Source organism: Notolepis coatsorum (assembly GCF_963971535.1).
Source record: "Notolepis coatsorum genome assembly, chromosome: 10".
NCBI lineage: Eukaryota > Metazoa > Chordata > Actinopteri > Aulopiformes > Paralepididae > Notolepis > Notolepis coatsorum.
In genome coordinates this window covers 89,633,821-89,660,941 of record NC_140174.1, presented here as the reverse complement: position 1 = coordinate 89,660,941, position 27,121 = coordinate 89,633,821, and the positions used below count along the sequence as shown (strand labels likewise).

At 42.7% G+C, this 27,121-nt stretch overlaps 1 protein-coding gene across 1 annotated transcript in view; it reads left to right on the top strand.

The window, feature by feature from the left end:
• The window catches only part of hip1rb (huntingtin interacting protein 1 related b), a 71,608-nt gene that overhangs the window by 32,511 nt on the left and 11,976 nt on the right, over positions 1-27,121 (top strand). The window contains exons 3-26 of the mRNA XM_084323316.1: positions 1,200-1,342; positions 2,014-2,070; positions 2,857-2,937; positions 3,083-3,159; positions 6,782-6,843; positions 10,007-10,147; positions 10,667-10,724; positions 12,717-12,792; positions 13,506-13,709; positions 15,043-15,098; positions 15,223-15,295; positions 17,378-17,561; positions 18,134-18,222; positions 18,746-18,862; positions 20,202-20,303; positions 20,793-20,987; positions 22,136-22,283; positions 23,400-23,486; positions 23,688-23,795; positions 24,644-24,780; positions 25,277-25,387; positions 25,967-26,025; positions 26,778-26,808; positions 26,980-27,042. Coding sequence (XP_084179442.1) covers positions 1,200-1,342; positions 2,014-2,070; positions 2,857-2,937; positions 3,083-3,159; positions 6,782-6,843; positions 10,007-10,147; positions 10,667-10,724; positions 12,717-12,792; positions 13,506-13,709; positions 15,043-15,098; positions 15,223-15,295; positions 17,378-17,561; positions 18,134-18,222; positions 18,746-18,862; positions 20,202-20,303; positions 20,793-20,987; positions 22,136-22,283; positions 23,400-23,486; positions 23,688-23,795; positions 24,644-24,780; positions 25,277-25,387; positions 25,967-26,025; positions 26,778-26,808; positions 26,980-27,042 — 2,459 coding nt within the window. The remainder of the gene's footprint in view (positions 1-1,199; positions 1,343-2,013; positions 2,071-2,856; positions 2,938-3,082; positions 3,160-6,781; positions 6,844-10,006; positions 10,148-10,666; positions 10,725-12,716; positions 12,793-13,505; positions 13,710-15,042; positions 15,099-15,222; positions 15,296-17,377; positions 17,562-18,133; positions 18,223-18,745; positions 18,863-20,201; positions 20,304-20,792; positions 20,988-22,135; positions 22,284-23,399; positions 23,487-23,687; positions 23,796-24,643; positions 24,781-25,276; positions 25,388-25,966; positions 26,026-26,777; positions 26,809-26,979; positions 27,043-27,121) is intronic.

Below are 27,121 nucleotides of genomic sequence, written 5' to 3'. Positions count from 1 at the left end.
CAATTATAAGCCGGCCTCCTAATACAAGCCGGGTTACTAATATACTGAGCTGCATACTGAGCTAGTTACTTGATTTCACTTTGAAAATGTTGAAATGACCAGTGACCACCTGTAATTGCACTGTTTACTATTTCATACAGTACTTGGTTTCAATAAATGAACCCAGTACATTTGACTGGGTTCAAACTGACACAAAATGTTGATTTATTCATTATGATCCGTTTGAAAATTTGAAATATAGGCCTCCCTCTTATACAGGCCTCCTCCTAATACAAGCCTGGTACCCGCTACAGTTGAAACAAATACAAGCCAGGGTTACTATTAGAGGAATTACGGTATGCCCCAAAACTATGGAACAAACTACCCCAAAACATCAGGGAAGCCAACTCGCTAGACATCTTTAAAAGACAGCTTAAAACCTATCTCTTTGCTCAGGCATTTCACTGATAGATATCTGCTACCACCTAGTGGCAAGAGGAAACATCAGGGATATCCTGACACAACTTGTATTTACCTGCACTATTCTTACCCTGCCTACTCTTATACACTGCCTATCAAATTCATGTGTCGGTTATTGCACTTTTTACTTCTTACTGATGACTATTTTTAAACTGAATCATTTTAAACTATTTTTATTATTTGCTAGATCCAAATGTGAAACACTGTGATTATTTGTATTACTGAATAGAGAGCCTATTAGGATGCTAGATCCTAATGTGAAACACTGTGATTTGCCATATCTTGCTATGCTCGCTCATGCCTGTATTTTTTATGTCCGTTCTATTTTATAATTTTTTGACTATTTTTAAACTGAATCATTTTAAACTATTTTTACTATTTGTGTTACTGAAAACTGTAAGCGGAGAGCCTATTGGGATGCTAGATCCTAATGTGAAACACTGTGATTCTACCTGTCTATCTTTTTATGCTCGCTTATGCCTGTATTTTTTACTGTTGTGAAGCACTTTGAACTGCAACCTCTGTATGAAAAGTGCTATACAAATAAAGTTATTATTATTATTATTATTTGAAAATGAAGAGCAGGTTTGGGCTTCAGACATGTTTGGCTCACAAAAATCTTATTTTCCTCCAGGCTTGGTTAAAGTTTAGTGTTTTGTTAGTGTTGTGCCAGGTTCTCTTGAGTGTAGTCGTCTGAGTCTGCTGTCCTCCCACGTTACGTTCCTTCACCACGGCAACAGGCATCATCCTGGGGACGCACAGAGAGAAGGGAGCGTACACCTTCTGGTCCTACGCCCTGGGTCTCCCTCTGGCCACCAGCTCCATCCTCAGCTGGAAGTTCTGCCATGTTCTGCACAAAGTGCTGAGGGACGGCCACCACAACGTAAGCCTTATAGAATATACATAATAATAAAAATAAAAAAATAATATATATATATATAATATATATATAAAGAAATGGGATTCAGGCTGGTGTTTAGCAGGTTATAGCTCATCATTATACTTGAGATGTCACAGGTTCAAATCCAGCTCACAAGCTCTTGCTGCATGACACCCCCTCTTTCTCACACCTTAATGTATGTACTGCCCTGCAGAAGCTAACCGCAGTAACTAATATTTTGTTTTCTTAAAAATTCAGTTTTAAGTGAAATTGAACTTCTATGTGTTATCTTGGGACAAAGTTTCAGAGTTCAATCTTGCTCTGTTTTTAGAGAAAATGGGTCTAAAGAATTGCAGTAACTACAAAATCACTGGATAGTCAAAGAATTTTAAAGCCATTAATGATTTTTCTCAGTTTCACTGTTTGCGTAGTTACTGCGGTTAGCTTCTGCAGGGCGGTGTTTACCAGTATGTATGAGTACCATTTTACTGAAATAGTTGGACTTTTCTTTTAGACATCTGGGTCATAAATGGTATAAGGAGCGCTCTGCGCCGAGCCACGTGTCTCAACTTGTTTAAGCAGAAGAAACATAATAATAACCAGATGGAATATTCCTATGATTGAACAATATTGGGTTGATGTACAGTAATTGACACGACCTTATACCTTCACAGAGCCTGCAGGACTGCATGAGACATCACAGCACTCTGGTTGAGATCCGGACACTGTGGGTGAGTCCATGTTTCAACATGATCGTATCGCACGTGATGAAGGTCAGAGTGACTGAAACCTCACTGGTTTCACCAGAAGAAATTGTTGTTATTATTTTATTTTTTTATGAGCATTGTGTGCTTCATGTCTCATAGATTCTATTCGTACAGTATTTACAATCGTGTCCATAAATATTTAACACAATTTTCATCATTTTGGCTCTGTGCACTACCACAATGGATTTGAAATGAAACGATTGTTAGTTTGTCCAATTACTTTTGGTCTCTTTTTAAAGTAGAAACTGTTGTAATTCCTACACTGTTCACCTGATTTGGGTGTAAATACCCTCAAATGAAAACTGAGAGTCCGCACTTAAAGCACATATTGATCGTTCATTCCAAGTCTATTGTGGTGTTGTACAGAACCAAAATTATGAAAATTGTGTTGATGTCCAAAATATTTGTCTGTAAGTAGCACCACGACTCCTGGTTGTTTGAGTACAGACTTATATATAAGTTATAGTACAGAAATATATAAATACAAGTACCTTTCTATCACTTTATAGAATTGAGACATTGAATTGTGTTTTGATGTTAATATGTTTCAAGGATTTATTTTAAATAAGAAATACAGCAGCCGTTTCAGTACTTCCTATAGTGCGTTTGTAACAGTGAGTTCCTGTGTGGCCGGAGATAATCTGTGTCAGATAAGAGTGGGTAGAGGGGGAGATGAGAGATATTTTTCTCCCCCGCGCCGCTGTGGAGATAAAGCTCAACTTAATGCTCGTTCACTCCTCTGGTTTCCAGGGCAACCTCCATGACAGATATGGACAGCTGGTGTCCTTATACAGTAAGCTGCTCTGCACAAAGATGGAGTTCCACGTGAAGGTAAGCGAGAGCGCCCCCTGCTGTATGCTTTATTACCAATAAGTCCTTTAATACGTGATATTGGAGCCAAAGTCATCGGTTTCATATGAATGGCATCCAGCCCTAAGATAACCATATCTATGTCATCAATATTGTGTCAATGCAGCATTCGGAAATCCGACCCAACTTGGAGATCACCGACGAGCTCCTGGAGCGTACTGCGGGGAAGGACGTCAATAATGTGTGAGTCTCTCTTTTCCTTCATACTGGCTGCCGTTCACTCCCAGGGTTGGGAGATATGCTGCGTTCGTTTACGCTCGGAGGTGGGAGCGTGTCGTCTCTGATCCATGTGCATTTGAGCTACAAAGCAGGAAAAAACGCTGCTGCTCACGCTAAGCCTTTTTGGCAGTTTTTTTTTGTCTTGCATGAACTACATCTCTCAAAGACGGTTTACAATGACGTATAGCTAATATACTTAGAAATGTACTCTTAAAACAGCTAATAAGAACATTAATGTTTTTTTTATATACAATGTGAGTGGCCATGTTGGAATCATGTCAAATGACACATATTTTTCCCTAAATGGCAAATGGCTGCATTTATATAGCGCTTTTATCCAAAGCGCTTTATAATTTGTTCCTACACACTGACGGCGGAGGCAACCATGCAAGGTGCCAACCTGCTCATCAGGAGCAAATAAGGGTCAAGTGTCTTGCTCAAGGACCCTTTGACACGCTGCCCGGAAGGAGCGGGAATCAAACCGGGATTACCAGACGACTGCTCTACCTCCCGAGCCACTGTCGCCCTCAGTAGGAAGTCGGACTTTCCGACCTGTTATAAAATCAAATGCAGCATTACTTTCAAAATGTTATCCCAGTGTTTCCCCTACCATTGCCACGGGACGCCCCCCCCCCCCCCAGAAAAAATTATAATAAAAAAAAATGCAATATATATATATTTTTTTTAAATATTTTTATTAAAGTTTGCTTTAATCACAGTAACGTTGGCGAGCTAGCTAAATTATACATACATCGGTTTTCATATAAATCAATCTTCACTAAGACATTAAAACCGCGGCACGGTCTACGGAGACGCAGAAAAAAGCTACCAAATCCATTCCGAGACAACTCCAAGACTGACTAGCATTGCACGTAACAAGTCTCAGGGCTAGATCCACAAAGAATGGCATCTATGACGACACTGTTGTTAGATCCTGATAAATTTGGCCAGTATCACGTCTTCGTCTGCTTGGCTCTCCATCCAATTCCTCTGCGTTGTGTCATTTTAATGGTCCTGACGTCTCCTATACTGGCAGATAAGATCCTTATCTCACCCCGTTAGTACAATGCGCAAACCATAATAATTCTCCACCTCCGTAAGAATTCGACACTTCGACACCGTGAAATACCTTATGAGGAAAAGCGTTGTTTTATTGCTATAAACAGAAACCTCAGCTCAGATGTTAACAGATTGTATTGTCCTTGAAGAGTCTATTCTAATGACCCCTCGGTGGGTTCAGTCTATCTAATGATCTTTCAGTCCAGTCTATTGTCCCTCTGTCTCTCAGTCCAACAGTGGTCAGGCCTGTTCGTTAGCCAAGACCATCCTCGTGGTAGCCGAAGCTAATGATGATGTGGCATTCTCCCTTCCCCCCCTCTCCGTGGTGGAGGAGAGAGAGTCTCTCCTGGTTCCTTCCCTCTTAGTCTCAGTCAGATTTTAGTCTGCCTTACACCCGGAAACACCGTTCGACTTATAGATCTTCGTCGTAGAAACGATAGCCCCGCCCCTCTTCTGGTTTTCAGGGCGACGCGCTGTCATGACAACCGCGTTTAACCTTTACACACACTTCAAAACGTCTCATTCACTGTTGCATTAAAGAGGTCACCCCTCTCCCTCGCTCTGTTATCTTTGTTCTTACAAGGAATTCATAACAAACACCCTCGCTGACGCGGCCTGTGCCTGTGAAACCACTGGTTCCACCACCGTCAATATCATCCCGTGATGATAATGATATTACCCTCTTAAAGCGTCTCTTTATATCAGTTTTATAAACCAAATATACATTGAAAAAACCACCATTTTCTCTCACTGTTGACACCACGTATCCGTGACACGTGCGCCCCGCGAAAACACTAGTAGTTTTGGGGGCCTACCACCCCTCCTAGGGGAAACACTGTATCCGTTACAGATGTCTGACTACCTGCCACTAACATAAACTGATCACTTTCAGTTTACCGTCGATTACTATGCTTTCAAATCGCATGGAACGTGACTTTCAACCGATACTTCATTCAAATTTACAGTGATTTGAATATGGTATTATTGTCTTGTATACCGGTTACTATTTGAAATACATTTATCAATGCGATTTCTTTGCTGTATAAATCCTTGTACATTCCTGTACATTTTACTGTATATTTTTGGACCGTATATTTTAGAACGTATATACATACCGTAATTCCTCTAATAGTAACCGGGTCTCAAATACAAGCCGGGTCTCTATTAATGGCCAGGTGCGCTCTTGAGCTAAGCAATTATAAGCCGGCCTCCTAATACAAGCCGGGTTACTAATATACTGAGCTGCATACTGAGCTAGTTACTTAATTTCACTTTGAAAACGTTGAAATGACCAGTGACCACCTGTAATTGCACTGTTTACTATTTCATACAGTACTTGGTTTCAATAAATGAACCCAGTACATTTTACTGGGTTCAAACTGACACACAATGTTGATTTATTCATTATGATCCGTTTGAAAATTTGAAATATAGGCCTCCCTCTTATACAGGCCTCCTCCTAATACAAGCCTGGTACCCGCTACAGTTGAAACAAATACAAGCCGGGGTTACTATTAGAGGAATTACGGTACTTTAGAATGTATATCTTTGACTGTGTATTCTTGTTTTTGAGTAAATGTTTATTCTGAGCGATCTGTGGTGCTGAATTTCCCTCTGGATTAATAAAGTACTTCTATTCTGTTTAGGCCTATTTCAAAACATGTCCAAGTATATTCACGTGCGTCCCCAACTTCACATTTAACATTCACAAAATCTAAATACCCCCCCCCCCCCCCCAAAAAAACTGAAAAGGACACAGTAATGTACCGTAATTCCTCTAATAGTAACCCCGGCTTGTATTTGTTTCAACTGTAGCGGATACCAGGCTTGTATTAGGAGGAGGCATGTATAAGAGAGAGGCCTATATTTCAAATTTTCAAACAGATCATAATGAATAAATCAACATTTTGTGTCAGTTTGAACCCAGTAAAATGTACTGGGTTCATGTATTGAAACAAAGTACTGTATGAAATACGGTAGTAAACAGTGCAATTACAGGTGGTCAAAAAAAGTTAAATAAAGTAAAATAGTGCAATCACAATACTGGTGTAATAATAATAACTTCGTTTTATACAATTCTGAGGTAGGCTTACTCTCTTGGTAAACATTAACACCATACCATTATATTGTATTTACTGCACAGCCAGGCCAGCATATAACAACAATAACAAAATATATTGCCTATGGTAAATCCGTTGAGGGAAATACCGTAATTCCTCTAATATACATGAAACCCGGCTTGTATTAGGAGGCCGGCTTATAATTGCTTAGCTCAACAGCGCACCCGGTCATTAATAGAGACCCGGTTTTTAATTGAATACCGGTTACTATTAGAGGAATTACGGTAGTAACGGTTTTCTCCTTGGTACAGTCACTATAGCAGGTCTAGTTACACTATCTCAACCAGAGGACGGAAGCAGGGCACCGCGGCCCCCCTGCTCTCCTTTACCGCGGGGCCCATTAAGTGGCACGTCTCGACTGGATCCCTCCTCCTGACTGACCGGGGTATCATCTCTCTCTCCCCCAGGTTCCAGCTCACAGTGGAGGTGTTTGATTACCTGGACACGGAGCTGAGGCTGGCGGAGACAGGTGAGACGGGGCCTCCCTTCTACCTTTACCTCCCCTCCCACCTCCAGCCCATCCAGTGATGGGTAACCTGAGCTCCAGGGCTGCCGCTGCTGACATTAGCTATTTATGCGCTGGAGCCCAAGGACCAGTCGAAGAAAGGTGTATTGTGAGCGCTTGCTTTCCCTCCAAAAGAGTTTTTATTTTTTTGCCAGTATAGACTTTCGTTTTTGTAAAACTATGGTCTCTTTTTTTTGTGGACCGAAAAGACATTTGAAACTCTTGAGCCTCACATACATAGACCTTTTGTCAGAATTACAATCCTGATCTATGGTCACTGATTAGGTTATAATGTATATTATATGACCACCTAAATCTAAATGGCAAACTGGCCTGGTTATAATTCAAGAAATGCAAGCCATACTGATTCAGCCCTTCTGCATTGTTTTAAAGAGGGCTCTTTCTGGTGCACTTAGGTCAGGTGACATTCTATTGGCTTGTTGTTGTTATTTTACAACTCAGTCCTTTCATGCATGTTATATGTAGCAATATTTATGTCTCATCTTTATCAAAAAAGAACCAATAGCAAAACCATTACAGACAACATAAAGGCCCATTGTTGACTTGGATCTTTCCACAGCCACTGCACCGTCACCGTCTTTACCACGGCCATTTTCACATACTGCAAGGTGCCTTTCATCAAATCTTGAAAAAGGGGTACATAAAAGTCACATAATATTAATCTAAATGATGAAAAGATTATAAAATATTTGATCACTAATGTCACCAGACTTGCCTTCCCCCCCCCCCCCCCCCCCCCCCGTTTAATCAATGGACTAATTGTACACAATGGAAAATGCAGACGTTTTCTAAGGAGGCGAACTTGCCAACCGCCAAAATTTAATAATTTTTCAGAAAGGGCTGAGTTCTTCTGTGTGAACACATGTACAAAACCTCTTACCAATTCTTCTGATTTCACTCAAACGGCTGCAAGGGATGCAAGTGTCAAAACAACCCCATTTTATCTTCCTCTAGATTTAATGGAACCACGGAAACACGCTCCCTTGTAATGTTTTGGCTTCAATAGATTCTCACCAAAAAAGGAAATGCCGGTAATTTGGCGGTGGTGGGGGGCTGGGTGGGGGATCAACATTAAGTAGATTCCCCGATGACTCTGTGGTAATGGGTATGCCTCTCTCTGGCCTGGAGGAAATAGGCCACAGGATCTCCATTCTGAACAACTATAAACAAACCCTGCAAATGTGCAGTAAACAACAAGTCTGGCAGCCGCCCTTGTTCCCGCGCTGGGCGTCGTGTTCTCTGGAAGTGGTCCTACTGTGCCTCCACACATCATACACTCTCCCCCGTGACACAATAGCAGTGCTTTTCTATCCACATCTATTTATAGGTGTGTGTGTGATTGCGTGATTGCCTCTGTGCTGCATTTCTGAACCAGTATCACAAAGCCTTTGCTAATGCCTGGTAGATGCTTGTTTGTTTACGGTGGTGATGGTAAAATGGTAAATGGACTGCATTTATATATCGCTTTTATCCAAAGTGCTTTACAAATTATGCCTCGCATTCACCCATTCACTCGCACTGCTCATCGGGAGCAGTTAGGGGAGTTAAATGTCTCACTCAAGGAGGACACTTCAACACACGCTGCCGGGAGTAGCCGGAATCGAACCGGGAACCTTCTGATTACCGGGTAGAGCAGTGGTCTGGTAATCGAAAAGGTTCCCGGTTCGATCGCAGCTCCCGGCTCCTTCCGGTAGCGTGTCAAAGTGTCCTCGAGCAAGACACTTTGTCGAGGAATCCTTTTTGGTTGCCCCAAACAATAGCTTAGTTCACACCTAGGTGAGAGGCCAAGGGCTACGGCCCCCACCCCTCTCTACTTAAGGTCAAGTCTCCGTCTCTTCTTCAGTGTCTCCTAGCGAGCCAGAGGAGAGCACTCCTCTTCTTCAGTGTCTACTAGCTGGCCAGAGGAGAGCACTCCTCTTCTTCAGTGTCTACTAGCTGGCCAGAGGAGAGCACTCTTCTTCTTCAGTGTCTCCTAGATGGCCAGAGGAGAGCACTCTTCTTCTTCAGTGTCTCCTAGATGGCCAGAGGAGAGCGTTCCTCTTCTTCAGTGTCTCCTAGCGGGCCAGAGGAGAGCGTTCCTCTTCTTCAGTGTCTCCTAGATGGCCAGAGGAGAACACTCCTCTTCTTCAGTCTCTCCTAGCTGGCCAGAGGAGAGCACTCCTCTTCTTCAGTCTCTCCTAGATGGCCAGAGGAGAGCACTCCTCTTCTTCAGTCTCTCCTAGCTGGCCAGAGGAGAGCACTCCTCTTCTTCAGTCTCTCCTAGATGGCCAGAGGAGAGCACTCCTCTCAGCCAAAGCTCATTTAACACACTTGTACTTTGTTTTGACTATTAACCTACCGTAATTCCTCTAATAGTAACCTTGTATTTGTTTCAACTGTAGCGGATACCAGGCTTGTATTAGGAGGAGGCATGTATAAGAGAGAGGCCTATATTTCAAATTTTCAAACGGATCATAATGAATAAATCAACATTTTGTGTCAGTTTGAACCCAGTAAAATGTACTGGGTTCATTTATTGAAACCAAGTACTGTATGAAATACGGTAGTAAACAGGTGGTCAAAAAAAGTTAAATAAAGTAAAATAGTGCAATCACAATACTGGTAGAATAATAATAATAATAACTTCGTTTTATACAATTCTGAGGTAGGCTTACTCTCTTGGTAAACATTAACACCATACCATTATATGGTATTTACTGCACAGCCAGGCCAGCATATAACAACAATAACAAAATATATTGCCTAATGCCTATGGTAAATCCGTTGAGGGAAATACCGTAATTCCTCTAATATACATGAAACCCGGCTTGTATTAGGAGGCCGGCTTATAATTGCTTAGCTCAACAGCGCACCCGGTCATTAATAGAGACCGGTTTTTAATTGAATACCGGTTACTATTAGAGGAATTACGGTATTTTCATCAGAAGATCCGTCTATGATATAATTGATACATTATAATCCACCACAACACTTAAACCCTAACTGGTCCGAACCTTGCATGGTTGTCCCTCCGTCGGTGTGTGGGTGAATGTGAGGCATAAAGACCGCTCTGCCTCCTGAGTCACGGTTGCCCTGTGATAATAATGTGTGTGTTTTTACCCCCCAGTGATCCGGCAGCTCAACACATCCATCGCCATCTCCACCCTCACGTCGGGCCAGTGCCGCTTGTCGCCGCTCGTCCAGGTGATCCAGGACTGTAGTCACCTCTACCACTTCATTGTCAAGCTGCTCTTCCAGCTACATGCCTGTAAGACCCAACTCGTGCTCGCTCCCACTCCAGACAGTTGTACAGTGTAGCGTCTGAACGCCTAAAATGAGAAGGACATTGAACTTCACGGGAAGATAAAAAATTACGATAAGAACATTGCTCAAATACTCTGCTGCATTGACATTGTTAAAGTATTGCTTGGTGGTATTATATAATATTTATAACATGTTATGTTTCCTATACATTTGGTGATGTCTGAGAGAGAGCTGTTTCTTAATAGCAGGAAGTGGGCATACCTATGAAATAGCTCTGCTGTCCGTGCAGACTCTTTCAGTTCATAGTGTTGTTGATAACACGCTTAGTATTTTACAAATGAGTTTTTTTATTTGATGAACATGGGTGAAAATGAACTAAACCGGTTTTATTTCTGTTTAAAGAAATATATATATATATATATATACACACACACAAAATAAAAAACCACCGGTTGGGGCGGTGAGCAGGTAATGTACGTGGTGGATGCCTGTGTCTGATAACTCTGTGCCGTGTGTATTTCAGCTCTCCCTGCAGACACCTTGCAAGGACACCGCGAACGCTTCCACGACCAGTTCCATAGGTAAGTCACCCACAGCCCCGGGAAAGAGAGGAGGAGGAGGGTGAGCACGTCCTGAAAAGGGCGCGGCTCGTTGTACAATAGGACGGCTGCAACATAATCCTGCCTCACCCTGTCACTGCATCACTCCACCAAACCAATGCAAAACACTCCACCCCCCCTCCACCACCCCCCTGGGTCGTGTCGGACCTGTCAGCATGGACACACAGCTCACACTCACAAAGGGGAGCTCTCTAAAAACGACTCTAGCCTAGATAAAAAAAAAAAAAAAAAATCTGTTTATTAGGCCGCCTGGTACACGGTATGAGGATGTGTAAAAAGGTTTTACGTTTGAGCACTTTTGTACTTTTTATTGTACGTCAGATGGCATAATTAACAGTCTTTAATTGCATTTCTTTAATCTCTTGGCTTGTGGAGGTAGCATTCCTTTTTTTGTGAGTGTGGCTCCTGTGTGTCCATTCTTGGCCTTTTTTTTATGCACTGTACATCCAGCCCATAATGGGCACTGATTCTTTTTAGACACTGTACATCCAGCCCATAATGGGCACTGATTTATTTTTAGACACTGTACATCCAGCTAGGGCTGGGCGATATATCGAGTATACTCGATGTATCGCGGCTTGTTCTACGTGAGATGTAGTAAATTACTATATCGTGAACATCGAGTATATGTTGTCACGTTGCGGCTGATATGAGACTTGCTTTAGTGCAGATCGTTCCTCTCATTTCATTATAGACAGACCAGCACGGATCTTAAATGACATGCAATTGTAATTTCATTACACAGACCAGCGCGGAGCTTCAATGACATGCAATGGGCTAACGTTAGCTGATAAGTTAAACCATAATAGGCTAAGCTAACTAGCGTTAGCTCTTAGCTGCTAGCTCTTAGCTGCTAGCTCTTAGCTGCTAGCGTTAGCTCAAAGCGGACTCCACGACACTAGTTCCATTAGTGAGAAAAGGGGGTGGGTTATATTGACGACGCTTGACAACAGAGGTTTAAAGATAACTTCATATTTATTGGTTATTCGTTTCTTTCATCCAGTTTCAATCTCTGTGTTCAACTTCCTGTTTACATTCGAGTGTGACATCATCGCCTACGGCAGCTTATACGCTCAAAACGCAAACGCGTTCTCTCTCTCTCTCTCCCCCCCTTCTCTCCCTTTCTCCCCCTTCTCTCCCTCTCTCCCCCTTCTCTCCCTCTCTCTATATCCTTCAACTCCACTCCTTCTCTGTCTTCCTTTTTTCTCTTTCTCTTTGGACCTGAGATGTTAGGTTATCTCAGTATTCAGTAGGCATTGATGTAATACCTGAAATATTCTAAAATCATTAAGTCTGCTATAAGCTATTATCCCTTTGTAAGGCTTTGTGTGTGATTATTATTTTCTCACAGTAGTGTATATATATATATATATGTGTGTGTGTTTGGCTAAAGTGGATAGAAAACACAGTACTGTGCAAAAGTCTTTGTCACCCAATAGTTTTTATATAAATTGTCTTAGATGTAAATAAAAAATTGTATTAGTGTGTTAGTAGACTACTCTTAGTACATTTTCATTTAATTATTTTTTAAAGCATCTTCATGGTTTAATAATGGAAACATATTTTGCAGGGACTTATTATAATCATCATATTGGCATGACTGTATGCATCAAAGGGTTAAATCAAGCATTTTTAAGTGCTTTAGAGGAAATGTCAAAATATCGCGATATATATCGTGTATCGTGATATGGCCAAAAAATATCGCGATATCATTTAGAGGCCATATCGCCCAACCCTACATCCAGCCCATAATGGGCACTGATTCATCCATTGCGGTGTTGACAGCGTTGAACAGGCCACAGCAGGCTGAACCCGAGGGAGCCGTTTCCGTCAGTCTACAGGAAGTTTCAACCATCTCATCTCTGCTATGACCTTTTTTAATGTGTTGGAAAACATTGCTGTGTTTGCGAAACAAACTTACGCTTTGAAGGAATTCTTCCCTTTGCCCCACAGCCTTAAGACTTTCTTCAATAAAGCCAGAGACATGCTGTACTTCAAGAGGCTCATCCAGATTCCCAAGCTGCCTGACGTAAGGATAGCGAGGGGACTGGGAGGGGATGGGTGGCTCTGGGAACATAACCACAGTCATTACTAAGATCGATGACACAATGGCCGCTGTATGTTTGTTGTGTTTTGTAATCAGGATCACTTCATTCACCCGATGCAGTAAGTGGACATGAGTTGGTCTTGGTAGTGTTGGTGCAGGAACACTGATACAGGTGGTAGGACAAGAAGACATACCATATTATACGGTATACTACACGTACAGTACATTACGGTTGCCGTGGTGATGTGACATTTGAGCTCCCCTCCAGTCGAGCTGCCGCAGGGTTTGAATCTGAAAGATTGCCATCATTCCTGTCGTTCATCTCTAGAGCCTTCTTTCTCTCCTACACATGAAGTTAAATCTACTCCTAAAGTGAAAGTGAAACTTGAGCTACTCTGTACTGCAACTCTGCTGCACATACCTATGAAATAGCTCTGCTGTCCGTGCAGACACTTTCAGTTTATAATGTTGTTGATAACACGTGGGCACTGATATGCAAAAATGAACTAAATGGGTTTTATTTCTATTTAAAAAAAAATATATATATATATAAGTACAGTAATGTACGTGGTGGATGCCTGAGCACAGAGTACCACCAGTATCACCGACTACCTCAGCACTGCCACTGTCTAGTGGAGGAGCCACTGTTGATAATAAACTCCTCAGTCGTTATTGTTTATCTTTTCTCCTTCCAGTCTCCACCTAACTTCCTGCATGCAGCCTCGCTGGCCAAGCACGTGAAGCCGGTGGTGGTCATCCCCGATGAGGAGCCTGAGCAGCACGATGATGATGAAGATGACGACCCTGAGCTTCTGATTGACGTCAACGACTTCAGCATGTCCAGCATACAGACGCAGCAGGCGTCGATCATGAGACAGCCACAGACACCGCAGCCGCAGGTATAGCTTGTGATACAGACACAGCCCCAGCAGGTATAGCTTGTGATACAGACACAGCCCCAGCAGGTATAGCCCATGATACAGACACAGCAGGTATAGCCCATGATACAGACACAGCCCCAGCAGGTATAGCCCATGATACAGACACAGACACCACAGGTATAGCCCATGACACAGACACCGCAGGTATAGCCCATGACACAGACACAGCCCCAGCAGGTATAGCCCATGACACAGACACAGACACCACAGGTATAGACCATGACACAGACACAGACACCACAGGTATAGCCCATGACACAGACACAGACACCACAGGTATAGACCATGACACAGACACAGACACCACAGGTATAGACCATGACACAGACACAGACACCACAGGTATAGACCATGACACAGACACAGACACCACAGGTATAGCCCATGACACAGACACAGACACCACAGGTATAGCCCATGACACAGACACAGACACCACAGGTATAGACCATGACACAGACACCACAGGTATAGACCATGACACAGACACAGACACCACAGGTATAGACCATGACACAGACACAGCCCCAGCAGGTATAGCCCATGATACAGACACAGACACCACAGGTATAGCCCATGACACAGACACAGACACCACAGGTATAGCCCATGACACAGACACAGACACCACAGGTATAGACCATGACACAGACACAGACACCACAGGTATAGCCCATGACACAGACACCACAGGTATAGACCATGACACAGACACAGACACCACAGGTATAGACCATGACACAGACACAGACACCACAGGTATAGACCATGACACAGACACCACAGGTATAGCCCATGATACAGACACAGACACCACAGGTATAGCCCATGACACAGACACAGACACCACAGGTATAGACCATGACACAGACACAGACACCACAGGTATATCCCATGACACAGACACCACAGGTATAGCCCATGACACAGACACAGACACCACAGGTATAGCCCATGACACAGACACAGACACCACAGGTATAGCCCATGACACAGACACAGACACCACAGGTATAGATTAGCTTGTGACACAGACACAGCAGGTATAGCCCATGATACAGACACAGCCCCAGCAGGTATAGCCCATGATACAGACACAGCCCCAGCAGGTATAGATTAGCTTGTGATACAGACACAGACACAGTAGGTATAGCTCACGATACAGACACAGCCCCAGCAGGTATAGCTTGTGATACAGACACAGACTGACTGATACTGACACACACTGTCACTCAATCACTGCTGTGATATTGAAAATTGTTGATTTATGTTTTCATTTTCTTCTACCTAGCAGTTTGACATGTTTGATCAGGCGTTCGGACCTGCCAACGGAGGCTTTGATGACCGGTGAGCCACAGTCTTTACCATTCTAGACTATAAATAAATATAAAACGTGGTTTGAAAACTCTCCTCAGTGTATCCTGTGTACCCGCTGTCATTGACTATGTGTGTGTATGATCTGCTCCTACAGAGACCTCCAGATTGATAGCCTTAAGAGGGAGATGGAGTTGCTGAGAACAGAACTGGAGAGAGTCAAGGGAGAGGTATTTATTTACACAGCCACCATATTGGTTGGCGGGGTGGAAAGACGTGGAAGTGACCGTTCACTTCAGCGTTACACTTTTGCTGTAAAAAAAACGTGTCAATACTGAAATAGTCAAAACAACTGGCAGAATGCACATCGTAATTACTGACCGATGACTACCTGACTCGCATCGTCTTCAACTGCTGTAGTTTCTGTTGTTTTTTAATTAAATTTTTAATGAAAATTAACTAATAAATGTGACGCGAATGAATGAATTTGAGCCGGATTAGACTGACCCTCGGACAAATCCACAACAACTGTCGTTTGGCGTTCCGACTTGTTGACTATATAGGAGAGGTTTTGACCGCGGATGACGTCGTCAACGCCGTCGTCAGGAATCTGGGTCACATGTTAGGAGGATGCAAATATTGACCTTGACATGTAGAATGTAGCACCTAGTCTCAGAATGGAAGTCATCAACACTGGTTTAAGAGAAGGGGACCAGAGCGTCTGTACAGCTGGTTGCGTTTGGTGCAGATCAGTTAGTTTACAGAAAATGTAAATGGGGAATGACTCCATTTAATTCTAACATTTTCTAACTTGATGTGTTATTCCTATGCCCTGGGACAGTTGAGTCCATATTTATTAATAATAATAATCTTTATTTATATACCACCTTTCATACAAGAATTGCAGCCCAAAGTGCTTCACAACATAGGCATAAGATTAGGCATAAAATAAGCATAATAGGCCTCTTTGTTTACAGTTTGATTGTCGCTGATAGAATAGACAAACAAATGAAATAGTTAAAAATAGGCATACAATTTGCATAGAAATGCAAGAGATTGGCAGGAAGTGCATAAAATTCATGAAATTGGCAGGAAGTGCATAAAAATATAGGCGGAGTAAAAATAGTGATATTTGTGAACATGCACCTGTCCCTCCCAAAGCTTTGAGAGAGAACCCTTGAATTTGTGATGTAAAATCTGACTTGATTTAGTTTTATACTCTTGTATATCCAACCGGTATGACCCTAAATATAAACGTTATTTTGGTTATGACATTTGGTAAACATTTGATGTGCCCACAAGTTCAGTGCCCCATCATTGTCTATGGAGCAGGCCCAGAGTGGTGGTGACATCACAAAATGTGAAGGTTTCTAGCTTCAGGCATTAGGCGAGTGATGCATGCTCACAGCTATCGATTGAGTTGTAACCAGGGCAAATGATTAACATATCATTCTTAAAATCCGAATCGGAAAGGTCCTTATTGCCAAGTAAGTTTGCACGTACAAGGAATTTGTTTTGGTCATTTGGTGGAACGTTAACAGACAATCAACAAGTTGATTGGTGGATCAACAAAAAGAGGGCCGGTTTGAGATGGGTCAATTGATTAGTCCTTTGCCTCTTTTGTGACTCTTTTATCGCATCGTTATTTATGTCCAGTGATAAACTCTTAAAGGAGCTATAGGCGGCCGTTGATTTTGAGCAGAATTCGAAATATTTTCAAGTCGTTAAACCAAATTCAACACCGCCCTTCCCCAATCGGAACGCATCAGGATGCCTCCGAAGCCACACCCGCTAGGTAGCTACCAGGCAGCTATGTGTTAGCAGCAGGCCTCTGTGTACACGCACAACTGTTATGTGCATATCAAGCACACATATCACTAGAGCAGAGAGCGTTTGATAGACGGCTCGCTCATTCCAATAATTTTACCTTTTTCTTTTTTTCTTTTTAGTACTATCGATTACTGTCGAGATATAATAAGAAATAAAAGAAATTGCCAGAAATCGGCGGTCGCCTATTCCTCCTTTAATCCAGTCTACCTTCCACTTGATTCATGGTGTCAAGCCTCACAGACTTGGAATGTTGTTCACGTCTACTCTGGGTTTCTATTATCTTATCGGAATCAGAATCAGAAAGGTCTTTATTGCCAAGTAGTTTACACATAAGGAATTTGATTTGGTCGTTTGGTGCGACATTAACGGACAGACAGTTACTAGACTTGGGTGTCAGTGTGATGTTGGTCGCTCCTGGTAGTCCGTCCTCCCAGCGTGTGTCCCGTGGTGACGGTGTCTCCTGGCCCCTCCCCTTCCTGCAGGCTCAGCGCTACATCACCCAGCTCAAGTCCCAGATCAACAGTCTGGAGGCCGAGCTGGAGGAGCAGCGGGCGCAGAAACAGCGCGCCCTGGTGGAGAACGAGCAGCTGCGCATGGAGCTGGAGGCCACCAGGCGTCGAAACGCAGAGCATGAGAGCACACAGGCCACCTTCAGCGAGGCAGAGAGTGAGAGCACGCACGCACACATGCACACACACACAGGCACACACACACATGCCCACACACACACACACACACACACAGGCCACCTTCAGCGAGGCAGAGAGTGAGAGCAAGCACACACGCATGCACACACAGGCACACACACACATGCACACACAGGCACACACACACAAAGCGAAGCAGAGAGTGAGACACACACACACTCTATCTCTATCTCTCTCTCTTACATACACATACTTGAGTAACACAAAATATATATATTTTATTTCACATATAATGTATAATTATAATGTGACATGAAGTGAACAACATGAAGTACTTGCACGGTCACACACTCCCTCTTTCTCCCTCTGTGTCTCTCCATTTCTGTCTCTTCTCTCCCTCTGTCTGTCTGTCTGTCTCTCTCCCCCTCTCTCTTCTTCCCCCTCCCTCACACACACACACACACACACACACACACACACACACACACACACACACACACACACACACTGCATCACTTGTGGCTCACCAGTCTCATATGCGCAAACGTTCCAAACACAAACATTGGCACCTTCTCTCTCCCGTCTGTGCAGAACGATCCGTGGCCACAGAGCAGCGCTACAACAAGCTGAAGGACAAGCACGCTGATCTGGTGGCCAGCCATGCCGAGCTACTCAGGAAGGTAGAGACCCCTTCAAGCCAACCCAGACTAATTTGTAAATGTTTGTGCCGTCAATAGATTAAAAAAAAATTAACTAATTAATCTCACAATTTTCTGTAATTAATCTAGATTAAAAATAGCATTTTTCTACATAAGACCGAAGCTTGTAACAGATATTTACTTGAGTAAAATCATGGAATGAATGAATCTAAATATACTTTCTTTGTGTTGATTTTACAAAGACTATTTTAATAGCTTTCTTTAAATACAGTTTCTCTCCTGTGAAATACAAATGTTCAACAAAACCATCAACATTGACTCAGCTAGACCTCTCTCTTATATCCGCGGCGCTAAAATGGAAGATCTTTCACTCCATAGATTAATCTAGATTAATTTATTTTAATGCTTTAATACATTTCAATTAATCTCCATAGTTAAAGCATTAATTTTGACAGCCCTAGTCAATTTAAACTAGACGTCAGCGTCTGTGTGTGTGTGTAGTGTTTGGTTCCCGTCCAGACGGTGTGTGTTGTTGTGTTGACAGAGCGCTGACACAGTGAAGATGCTGTCGGCCACGCAGCAGACCCAGGAGGAGGTGGAGAGGACTAAGCAGCAGCTGTCCTTCGAGGTGGATCGCATCAAGCAGGATGCTGACATGAGGGTTTGTTTACTTTGTTCACCTCTGGGCTGTAGTTAAAGGGATGGTTCGGATTTCCGTTTCCTATGATGATGTTGATCGGTAGAATCCTTTTTTTCAGCACAATCCAAGGTGTCCCTTGATACTATGTCTGTTGCATAGTCCTACTCCCATAACATCGGCTAGTCTCCTATGTCTTACTATATTGTCGGCTGTATAGTCTTTGTGTCATAACATGTCTACTGTCCTATGTCATACTGGATCGTCTGTTGTATATTCCTAGTGTCTTGTGGTCCTACTGTATTGACGGTCCATCCTGTCTTTTGTCATGTTGTATTGTCCTCTGTTGCACTGTGTGAGTGTCTATAGTTTTTAATTCAATAGTGTTACTGTACAGCACTTTGGTAGGCTCTGAGCTTTTTAAATGCGCTATATAAATAAATGACTTGACTTGGCTCCGGCTAGGTAGCCACAAACCAATGCATAAGTCAATGGGGTCAAGCTCCTGTACGAGCCTGACTGAAGTTCACTGAAATTGACCCCACAGTGCACACAGAGTAGGTTTCAGTGAGCTTGACCCCATTGACTGCAGTATAAATGAGTTTGTTAAGTGCACATTAATAGATAGTTGGATATTGTCCAGGATTCTTGAGTATTCCATTTACAATATCCTGACTGTGAGAAACCTGAATATGATGGCTTAGGTATACCGATATTAGAAACCTGAATATGATATTAGAAACCTGAATATGATGGCTTAGATATACCGATATTAGAAACCTGAATATGATGGCTTAGGGACCTTAACGATAATATTAGCTAATATCTGGGACCTTAACTGTAACATTAGCTGACATCTGGAAGATTGTGTTGATGTGAATGCACTCTCTGCACGGTGGTGTAGTGGTTAACACTGTCGCCGCCCTCACGGCAAGAAGGCCATGGGTTCGATTCCCACTTGGGGACCAGGTTGCCAGGTACCCAGGTGGGGTATCTCCTGGGCCTTTCTGTGTGGAGTTTGCATGTTCTCCCCATGCTCGCAAGGGTTTCCCCTCTTGATAAGATAAACCCAATGGAAAAACACGCAGAACAGATCACTAACACTGTCGCTTCGTCCCTGACAAAGATGGACAGGAGCACTTGGATTGGTCCCCGGGCGTGACCCACGCCCCAGCCCATGTCTGCTCCCGGCTGCCCTTGGGGGGAAGGACGACGTGATGGGAAAAGTGCAGAGAGACATTTCAGTGTGTGTGTGTGTGTGTGTTCCTGTGTGTGTGTGTTCCTGTGTGTCGCCCATCTTGCATGTGTGTGTGTTAATCTGCATGACAATTAAAGACTTCTTCTTCTACTTTATTCTCATCAGCTGGAAGAGCAGAAGTTTGAAATGGAGAAGCTGAGGAGGGAGCTGGAGGAGAAGTTGGCAGAAATGATGCGCATCAAGGCCTCCCTGCAGACCAACGAGAAGGTGTGTGTGTGTTGTGATAAAGCAGGAAATACTGCATTAGTAAGGGTGTCAACAGGTGACTGCATCTAATCGATTGAGTCAGTCATGGCTCATTACTGCGTCTCCAAGGGGATCAATATGTTATCTTACTTTGTGGACCAGAGTCTTGTGCAACAAACCATGTTGTTCTCTGTTCTCCATGACCGCATTATCATCAAAGATTCCATGACGGCCATCATTGGTGAAATAACAATTCAGGAATATGGATCTAAATGTGAAGGACCGTTCTATCAATTTGGCCAAAAAAAACACAAGTTCCTGTTAGAAAATTGTGTGAGTTGTGGCGGAAACCACCTTTTGTCTATAGGTGAGGCATCACTCACTCTCTCTCTCTCTCTCTCTCTCTCTCTCTCTCCCCTCTCCCTCTCCCTCTCCCTCTCCCTCTCCCTCTCCCTCTCCCTCTCCCTCTCCCTCTCCCTCTCTTTCCCTTCCCTTCCCTTCCCTTCCCAGACGGGCGAGCAGCTGAGCGGTTCAGTGACCGCCCTACAGGCCGAGAAGGAGCGCTTGATGCGCTCTGTGAGTGAGAAGGAGGCGGAGCTGTCCTCCCTGCGCCAGGCCTCGCAGCTGCAGCAGTCGTCCCTTCAGCAGGAGAGAGAGAGGAGCAGCAGGGAGCTGGGAGAGCTGCAGGGGAAACTGCAGGATAAGGTCAGTCAGGACAACCAGCCCAGATCAGCTCAGCAGTGTGCACGACAGCCTCGTCACACTCCCACTGCACTTTATTAATTGAGCTGCATTCTGCAGTGTGTTGGTTCTGTCCGCTACGCTGCAGAAAAGCCCTTCTCTGTGTTGGCGAGTCCTACCTCTTTTGATTCCAGGTTGAACTCTCCACTCTACAGTAAAGAGTATTGTGTCTTGGCTTGATGGATAATGTCTACAATGACCCACACATGTCTGATGTATCATAGCCAGGTGCTGCCTCAATGTCTGATCGGTATATATTATGTACAAACACAGATACAAAGAATAATAATAATGCCCCCCCCCCCCCCCCTCGAACCTTCATTTTTAATTACAAAAAAAATAAATCTAAAAAGAAATTGTTAAAAAAAAAATATATATATATATAAAATATCCTCAAACTAAATCCTCAATTGGAATAAAGTGATTAATCTGATTAAATGAGTATTTTTAAATTAAATCGACTTTCTTTAATGAATATAACTCATCAGTTTCGTCAACATAAATAATCCAATGAGGGCACGGTTGGTACGAAAGTGATGGTGATGTCTTGATGGAGCGCCGAGTGCCAAGCGGATGCAGATAGGCTACATAATTTATGATAAATGTTTTATTTAGATTTGTATGACAGAGTCATATACTCTATAATAGTATAATATTAGTGTAGCCTAATCTTTATCTGCAACTGTGAAGAAAACCCCCATTGGTTTAAACAGAATGAATAGACACATAAAAGAATATATATAAAAAATTTAAAATTCTAATGTTGATTTAGAACATAGACATGCTGCACTGGGCTGTAAACATCTCTCATCCTCACTCTTCTCACTCACTGACTCATAATTCTCATATGTGCACGTATCATATTCTCATGTCATATTCTCATACGTGCACGTGTCATATTCTCATACGTTCACGTGTCATTTTCTCATGTCATATTCTCATACGTGCACGTATCATATTCTCATGTCATATTCTCATACGTGCACGTGTCATATTCTCATACGTTCACGTGTCATTTTCTCATGTCATATTCTCATACGTGCACATGTCATATTCTCATACGTGTATCCGGTGTCTTTATTGTCTCTCATGTCTCTGTTCATTATTATTAGTCAAGTCGGGAAGAACAGCTGCAGCAGAAGTTGCTGGAGGAGCAGTTTGCTCTGCTTCAGGGCACTGTGTCGGAGGCTGAGAGCATCATCCAGGACGCTGTGGCCAAACTGGACGACCCTCTGCACATCCGCTGTACCAGCTCCCCAGGTACACATCTAGTTACTACCCTGCACATCTAGTTATTACCCTGCATATCTGTTGCACCAGTTCCCCAGGTAGACATCTAGTTACTACCCTGCACATCTAGTTATTACCCTGCTTATCTAGTTACTACCCTGCTTATCTAGTTATTACCCTGCTTATCTAGTTACTACCCTGCTTATCTAGTTATTACCCTGCTTATCTAGTTACTACCCTGCTTATCTAGTTATTACCCTGCTTATCTAGTTATTACCCTGCTTATCTAGTTACTACCCTGCTTATCTAGTTATTACCCTGCTTATCTAGTTATTACCCTGCTTATCTAGTTACTACCCTGCTTATCTAGTTATTACCCTGCTTATCTAGTTATTACCCTGCTTATCTAGTTACTACCCTGCATATCTAGTTATTACCCTGCTTATCTAGTTACTACCCTGCTTATCTAGTTACTACCCTGCATATCTAGTTATTACCCTGCTTATCTAGTTACTACCCTGCTTATCTAGTTATTACCCTGCTTATCTAGTTACTACCCTGCTTATCTAGTTACTACCCTGCATATCTAGTTACTACCCTGCATATCTAGTTACTACCCTGCTTATCTAGTTACTACCCTGCATATCTAGTTATTACCCTGCTTATCTAGTTACTACCCTGCTTATCTAGTTACTACCCTGCATATCTAGTTACTACCCTGCATATCTAGTTACTACCCTGCATATCTAGTTACTACCCTGCATATCTAGTTATTACCCTGCTTATCTAGTTACTACCCTGTCAGAAAGATGGCTCCAAGAATGTTTACAGCAAACGCATTCTGTACATAATAAAAATGAATATCTACAGCACGAATTCTAGGTGTTAATGAAGCCAGCATAGCAATCTGGTCAGAAGTGGTGGAGAGGATAAAGCATTATATGAACTTTTAATCCTTGGTATCAAACGGAATAATGGATGTATTCAAGCGGGGTCCGGTGGGGGGGGGGGGAGAACGAGTAGGAGCATTTATGTGTTTTATAGTGGATTTCTACTGTAAATGTTTGTATGTCATGTCAAAAAAAAAAAAAACATTTGTTAAAAAAAAAAATGAATGAATGTTTATCTTGCTGACTATCTACACAGATTACCTCATCAGTCGGGCGGAGGCCACATTGGGCTTCATTGACAAAGTGAAAAAGGGGCATGCAGACTATTTAACGAACAAGGGCGGTAAGTTGCTCACACACACACACACATACACACATTCCTAAACTTGTATATGCATTGACAATGATGGAGAAAATACATTGAAAAGATAATGTAATGCATCAAACCAGGTTATGGTGAATGCAATTGCAATGCAGACCTTATTACTGTCCCTGGCTGATGGTGACCACCCTCTCTGTCTCTCTTCATGTCCTTGTGAACCAGATGCTGGGGGGCTGGTACGCGCTCTGACCCAGTTCTCCCACTTGGCTGCTGATACCATCATCAACGGCAGCGCCACGGCAAACATGGCGCCCACGGACCACGCCGACCGTAAGGAGCACCTCTCTCCCAATTACCCATCTGCGGGGTTTACGAGCCTCGGATCCATTTTGGCATTATCTTTGCTGTCGTGCAAAGACTTTATTATTAAAAAAATAATAATTATTATTTAACCAGGCAGGTCAATTAACAACAAATTTGTATTTACAATGACGGCCTGGCGAGAGGACAAAAAGGCCTCTTGAAGGTTAACAGTTAAAGGGGACAATAAAACAAAATAGAAACGAGACAGACAATGCATACATCACAGAGGTAAGGTAAATCATTTAAACACACATCAAACAAACAACCAAATAGAATTACAAGGTATGTGATACATGAAGCAAAACAGACACATTACAGTTAAAAGGCTGGGTGACAGTTGCAGGTGTGTGTAAACAACTGTGCAATAGAATTTGTCCATTTTCAAAGACTTGTTTTAAATAGGGATGCACACCAATACCAATATTGCTACCAGACACTGGGTCAATACCAGGCTGAAATAGGTGTTTACCTAAATCAGTATTTGTGAACTTCTGCAATACTAATATAACATGTAACATGTCAGAAATCGAAGCAAAGCAGCTTGACTTTCTGCATTTCTGTTACATAGTAAGATGTTGGGTGTTTATCGTTTCTGTCTAAATACAAACTAATGGTCTAGGTTTATACTGTTCAGTGAAAATAATGGATTTGATTGGCACCTCGGACGATAATTCAAGTTTAATACTCCCAATCCTGGTATTGTTGCCTCCCCAGTTTCACATAGTTTTAAGCAGCCCCCTCCATTCCAACGCTGTTACATCCCACTAGTCTTGTCTGAAGGTGATCACCGAACTCTGCTCATTTACACCCTGCAGGACTGACTGAGAACTGCAGAGGTTGTGCCACTCAGAGTCTGCAGTTCCTGAAGGACCTGAAGGCGCAGGCCACCCTGCGGCGCGCTGACCCGGCCGCCATCCGCATCGTGGTGCAGAAGATCCTCAGCCTGGGCCAGGTGAGAGACCGGGGCTGAAATGTATTTCCAAACACATGGTATCTGCGGGGTATTAAAAAAATATTAAATTCATAATTCTCAATTTAAGGCCTTGATGGGTATTAAAAAGCCTTGAATTTAATTTGCACAGGTATTGGGAGATGAAATAATAAGAAATATATTAAATGTTTTTGTATTCAAGTCGTCTGTTTTTGCGGGGCTACCGCGAGCTTGGCGTGTCTGGCGAGAGTTTGTATGGAACGTGCAAGAATTTAAAGTAGTGCGCAAGTGCAGCCACCAGTTCTCTGTCGCTCTGTGTTTTTTTCTTCTTTTTTTTGCTAGTATCGTCATGAAAGTAGTATAAAATCTCGTACTGGTATTAAAAATGTCTTCAAAAATCTTAAATTTAACTCTGTTCTACTCGCAGTCACTTCTAATAACCAGTCTACTGGGATTATATTTTAGCGGTTTCTAACATATTCTCCTATCTCCTCTTTCCTCTCTCTCTCTCGTCCAGGAGCTGCGGCCCAAAAGCCTGGACGTGCGTCAGGACGAGCTGGGAGACCTGGTGGATAAGGAGATGTCTGCCACGTCAGCCGCTATCGAGGAGGCCGTGCGTAGGATCGAGGTGAGTGTCTTCTGCGTGTAGAGGAGGGGAAGAAGCTCGACAGATACAGCATGTTGTTGGTGCATCGTGATGTGGTCCTTTCAGACGTATAGAACTGTGAGAATGTTTAACTCCCTGTGTAATATACCTACTTATACACCTGCATATAAACCATATAGCTCTGTATGATAGCGTGTAGATAGACATATCTGTAGATACTATATCTATATATCTGTACATATCCCTTACCTACTCTTACTAGTTACGCTGCCGGCCGGTATGATTTACTACCATTAGTGTGTTTATACCTGTATCACTGCACATATTAATATTACAACTCTGTACATGCATCTGGTTAGCGCTATACTCTGTAGTACTAATTAATATTATATTGTATATCCAGTTTAATCACCTGTACATTGTATGTTACTATTGCACTTTACTGTTGCATTTGCATTCTGGTTGGATGCCAAACTTATTTTCGTTGTACTGTACTTGTATAATGACAATATATTTATTTTTAATCTATCTAATACTGTATGAATACCACCGTTGAGTTGTTTATCCAATGTATGACTCCTGTAATGGTTATTTGTACAGGAAATGATGAATCTGGCTCGAAAGGACACATCGGGTGATAAGCTGGAGGTCAATGAGAGGTCAGTTCTTTATGACACAATCTAAATCAAGGCCGTTTGTAAGAACCCTCTCTGGCTGAGTGGATGGGGCCGTGCTCTGTGCTCTGTCCTACCCTGGGTTTGGGTCTTGGTTTCAGGCCGTCTCATACGCTATCGTCTGCTATGGTTCTTTCCTCTACTGTCCTTTACTGTATACTGCTCAGCGAAGGACTCAGAATCACAATCAGAAAGGTCTTTATTGCCAAGTAGGTTACACATACAAGGAATTTGATTTGGTAGTTTTTTGTGCGACATTAACGGACAGACAATTACGGTAGAATAAAGTAAAAAGGTAGAATAAAATGGAATATAACTAAATTAAAATAGAAGCACAATAGAATATAACAATTTTTTTTGTATCTACTTTTTCTCCTTATTTTTCTCCCATCCCAATTTCGTATTGCCAATTCTCCCCTGTCTTGAACGTTGCTAGACTATGCCTCCCACTGGTCGGCTGTAGTGAGGATAGAAGCCTTGCATCATGTGTCCCCTCCGGTACACGAGGAGGCAGCCTGTCTCATCTTTTCACCAGACAGCGCCGACTCTCGGTGGCGAGGAGTAACGTGTGGGAGGCTCACGCTGCCCCCGATACTTCCTGTCTAATAGAATAGAATTATTAAATAAAAATAGAGTAATAATAGAATAAAATAGGCCAGGGCTGTATAGCATATTTGAAGTGAATAGTTTTTGCAAGCTTTGTTTTAAACTTAATACGGTATCATCCTGTTTTACAGAATTCTCAACAGCTGCACGGATCTGATGAAGGTAGGCTGCTGCTATTGAATTAAAGCATATACTGCATGTTAATAGTCTGTAATAATACCATTACATACTACTGTATAATAAGAAGATATTCCAACGTAGGAAACATCCTACTATTTCCAATAGACATGTTGATAAACGTCCTTGTGTCCTCCTCTCCTCGTTGTCCCCCAGGCCATCCGCATGCTGGTCCTGGCGTCCACTGACTTGCAGAAGGAGATCGCTGAAGGCGGCAGGGTAAGTCTTACACTTCTGATTTTGTTTCCAAAAAACTGGTAGTCATCTTTCCTTCCGAGTTGAACAGCTCCGTCTTCGG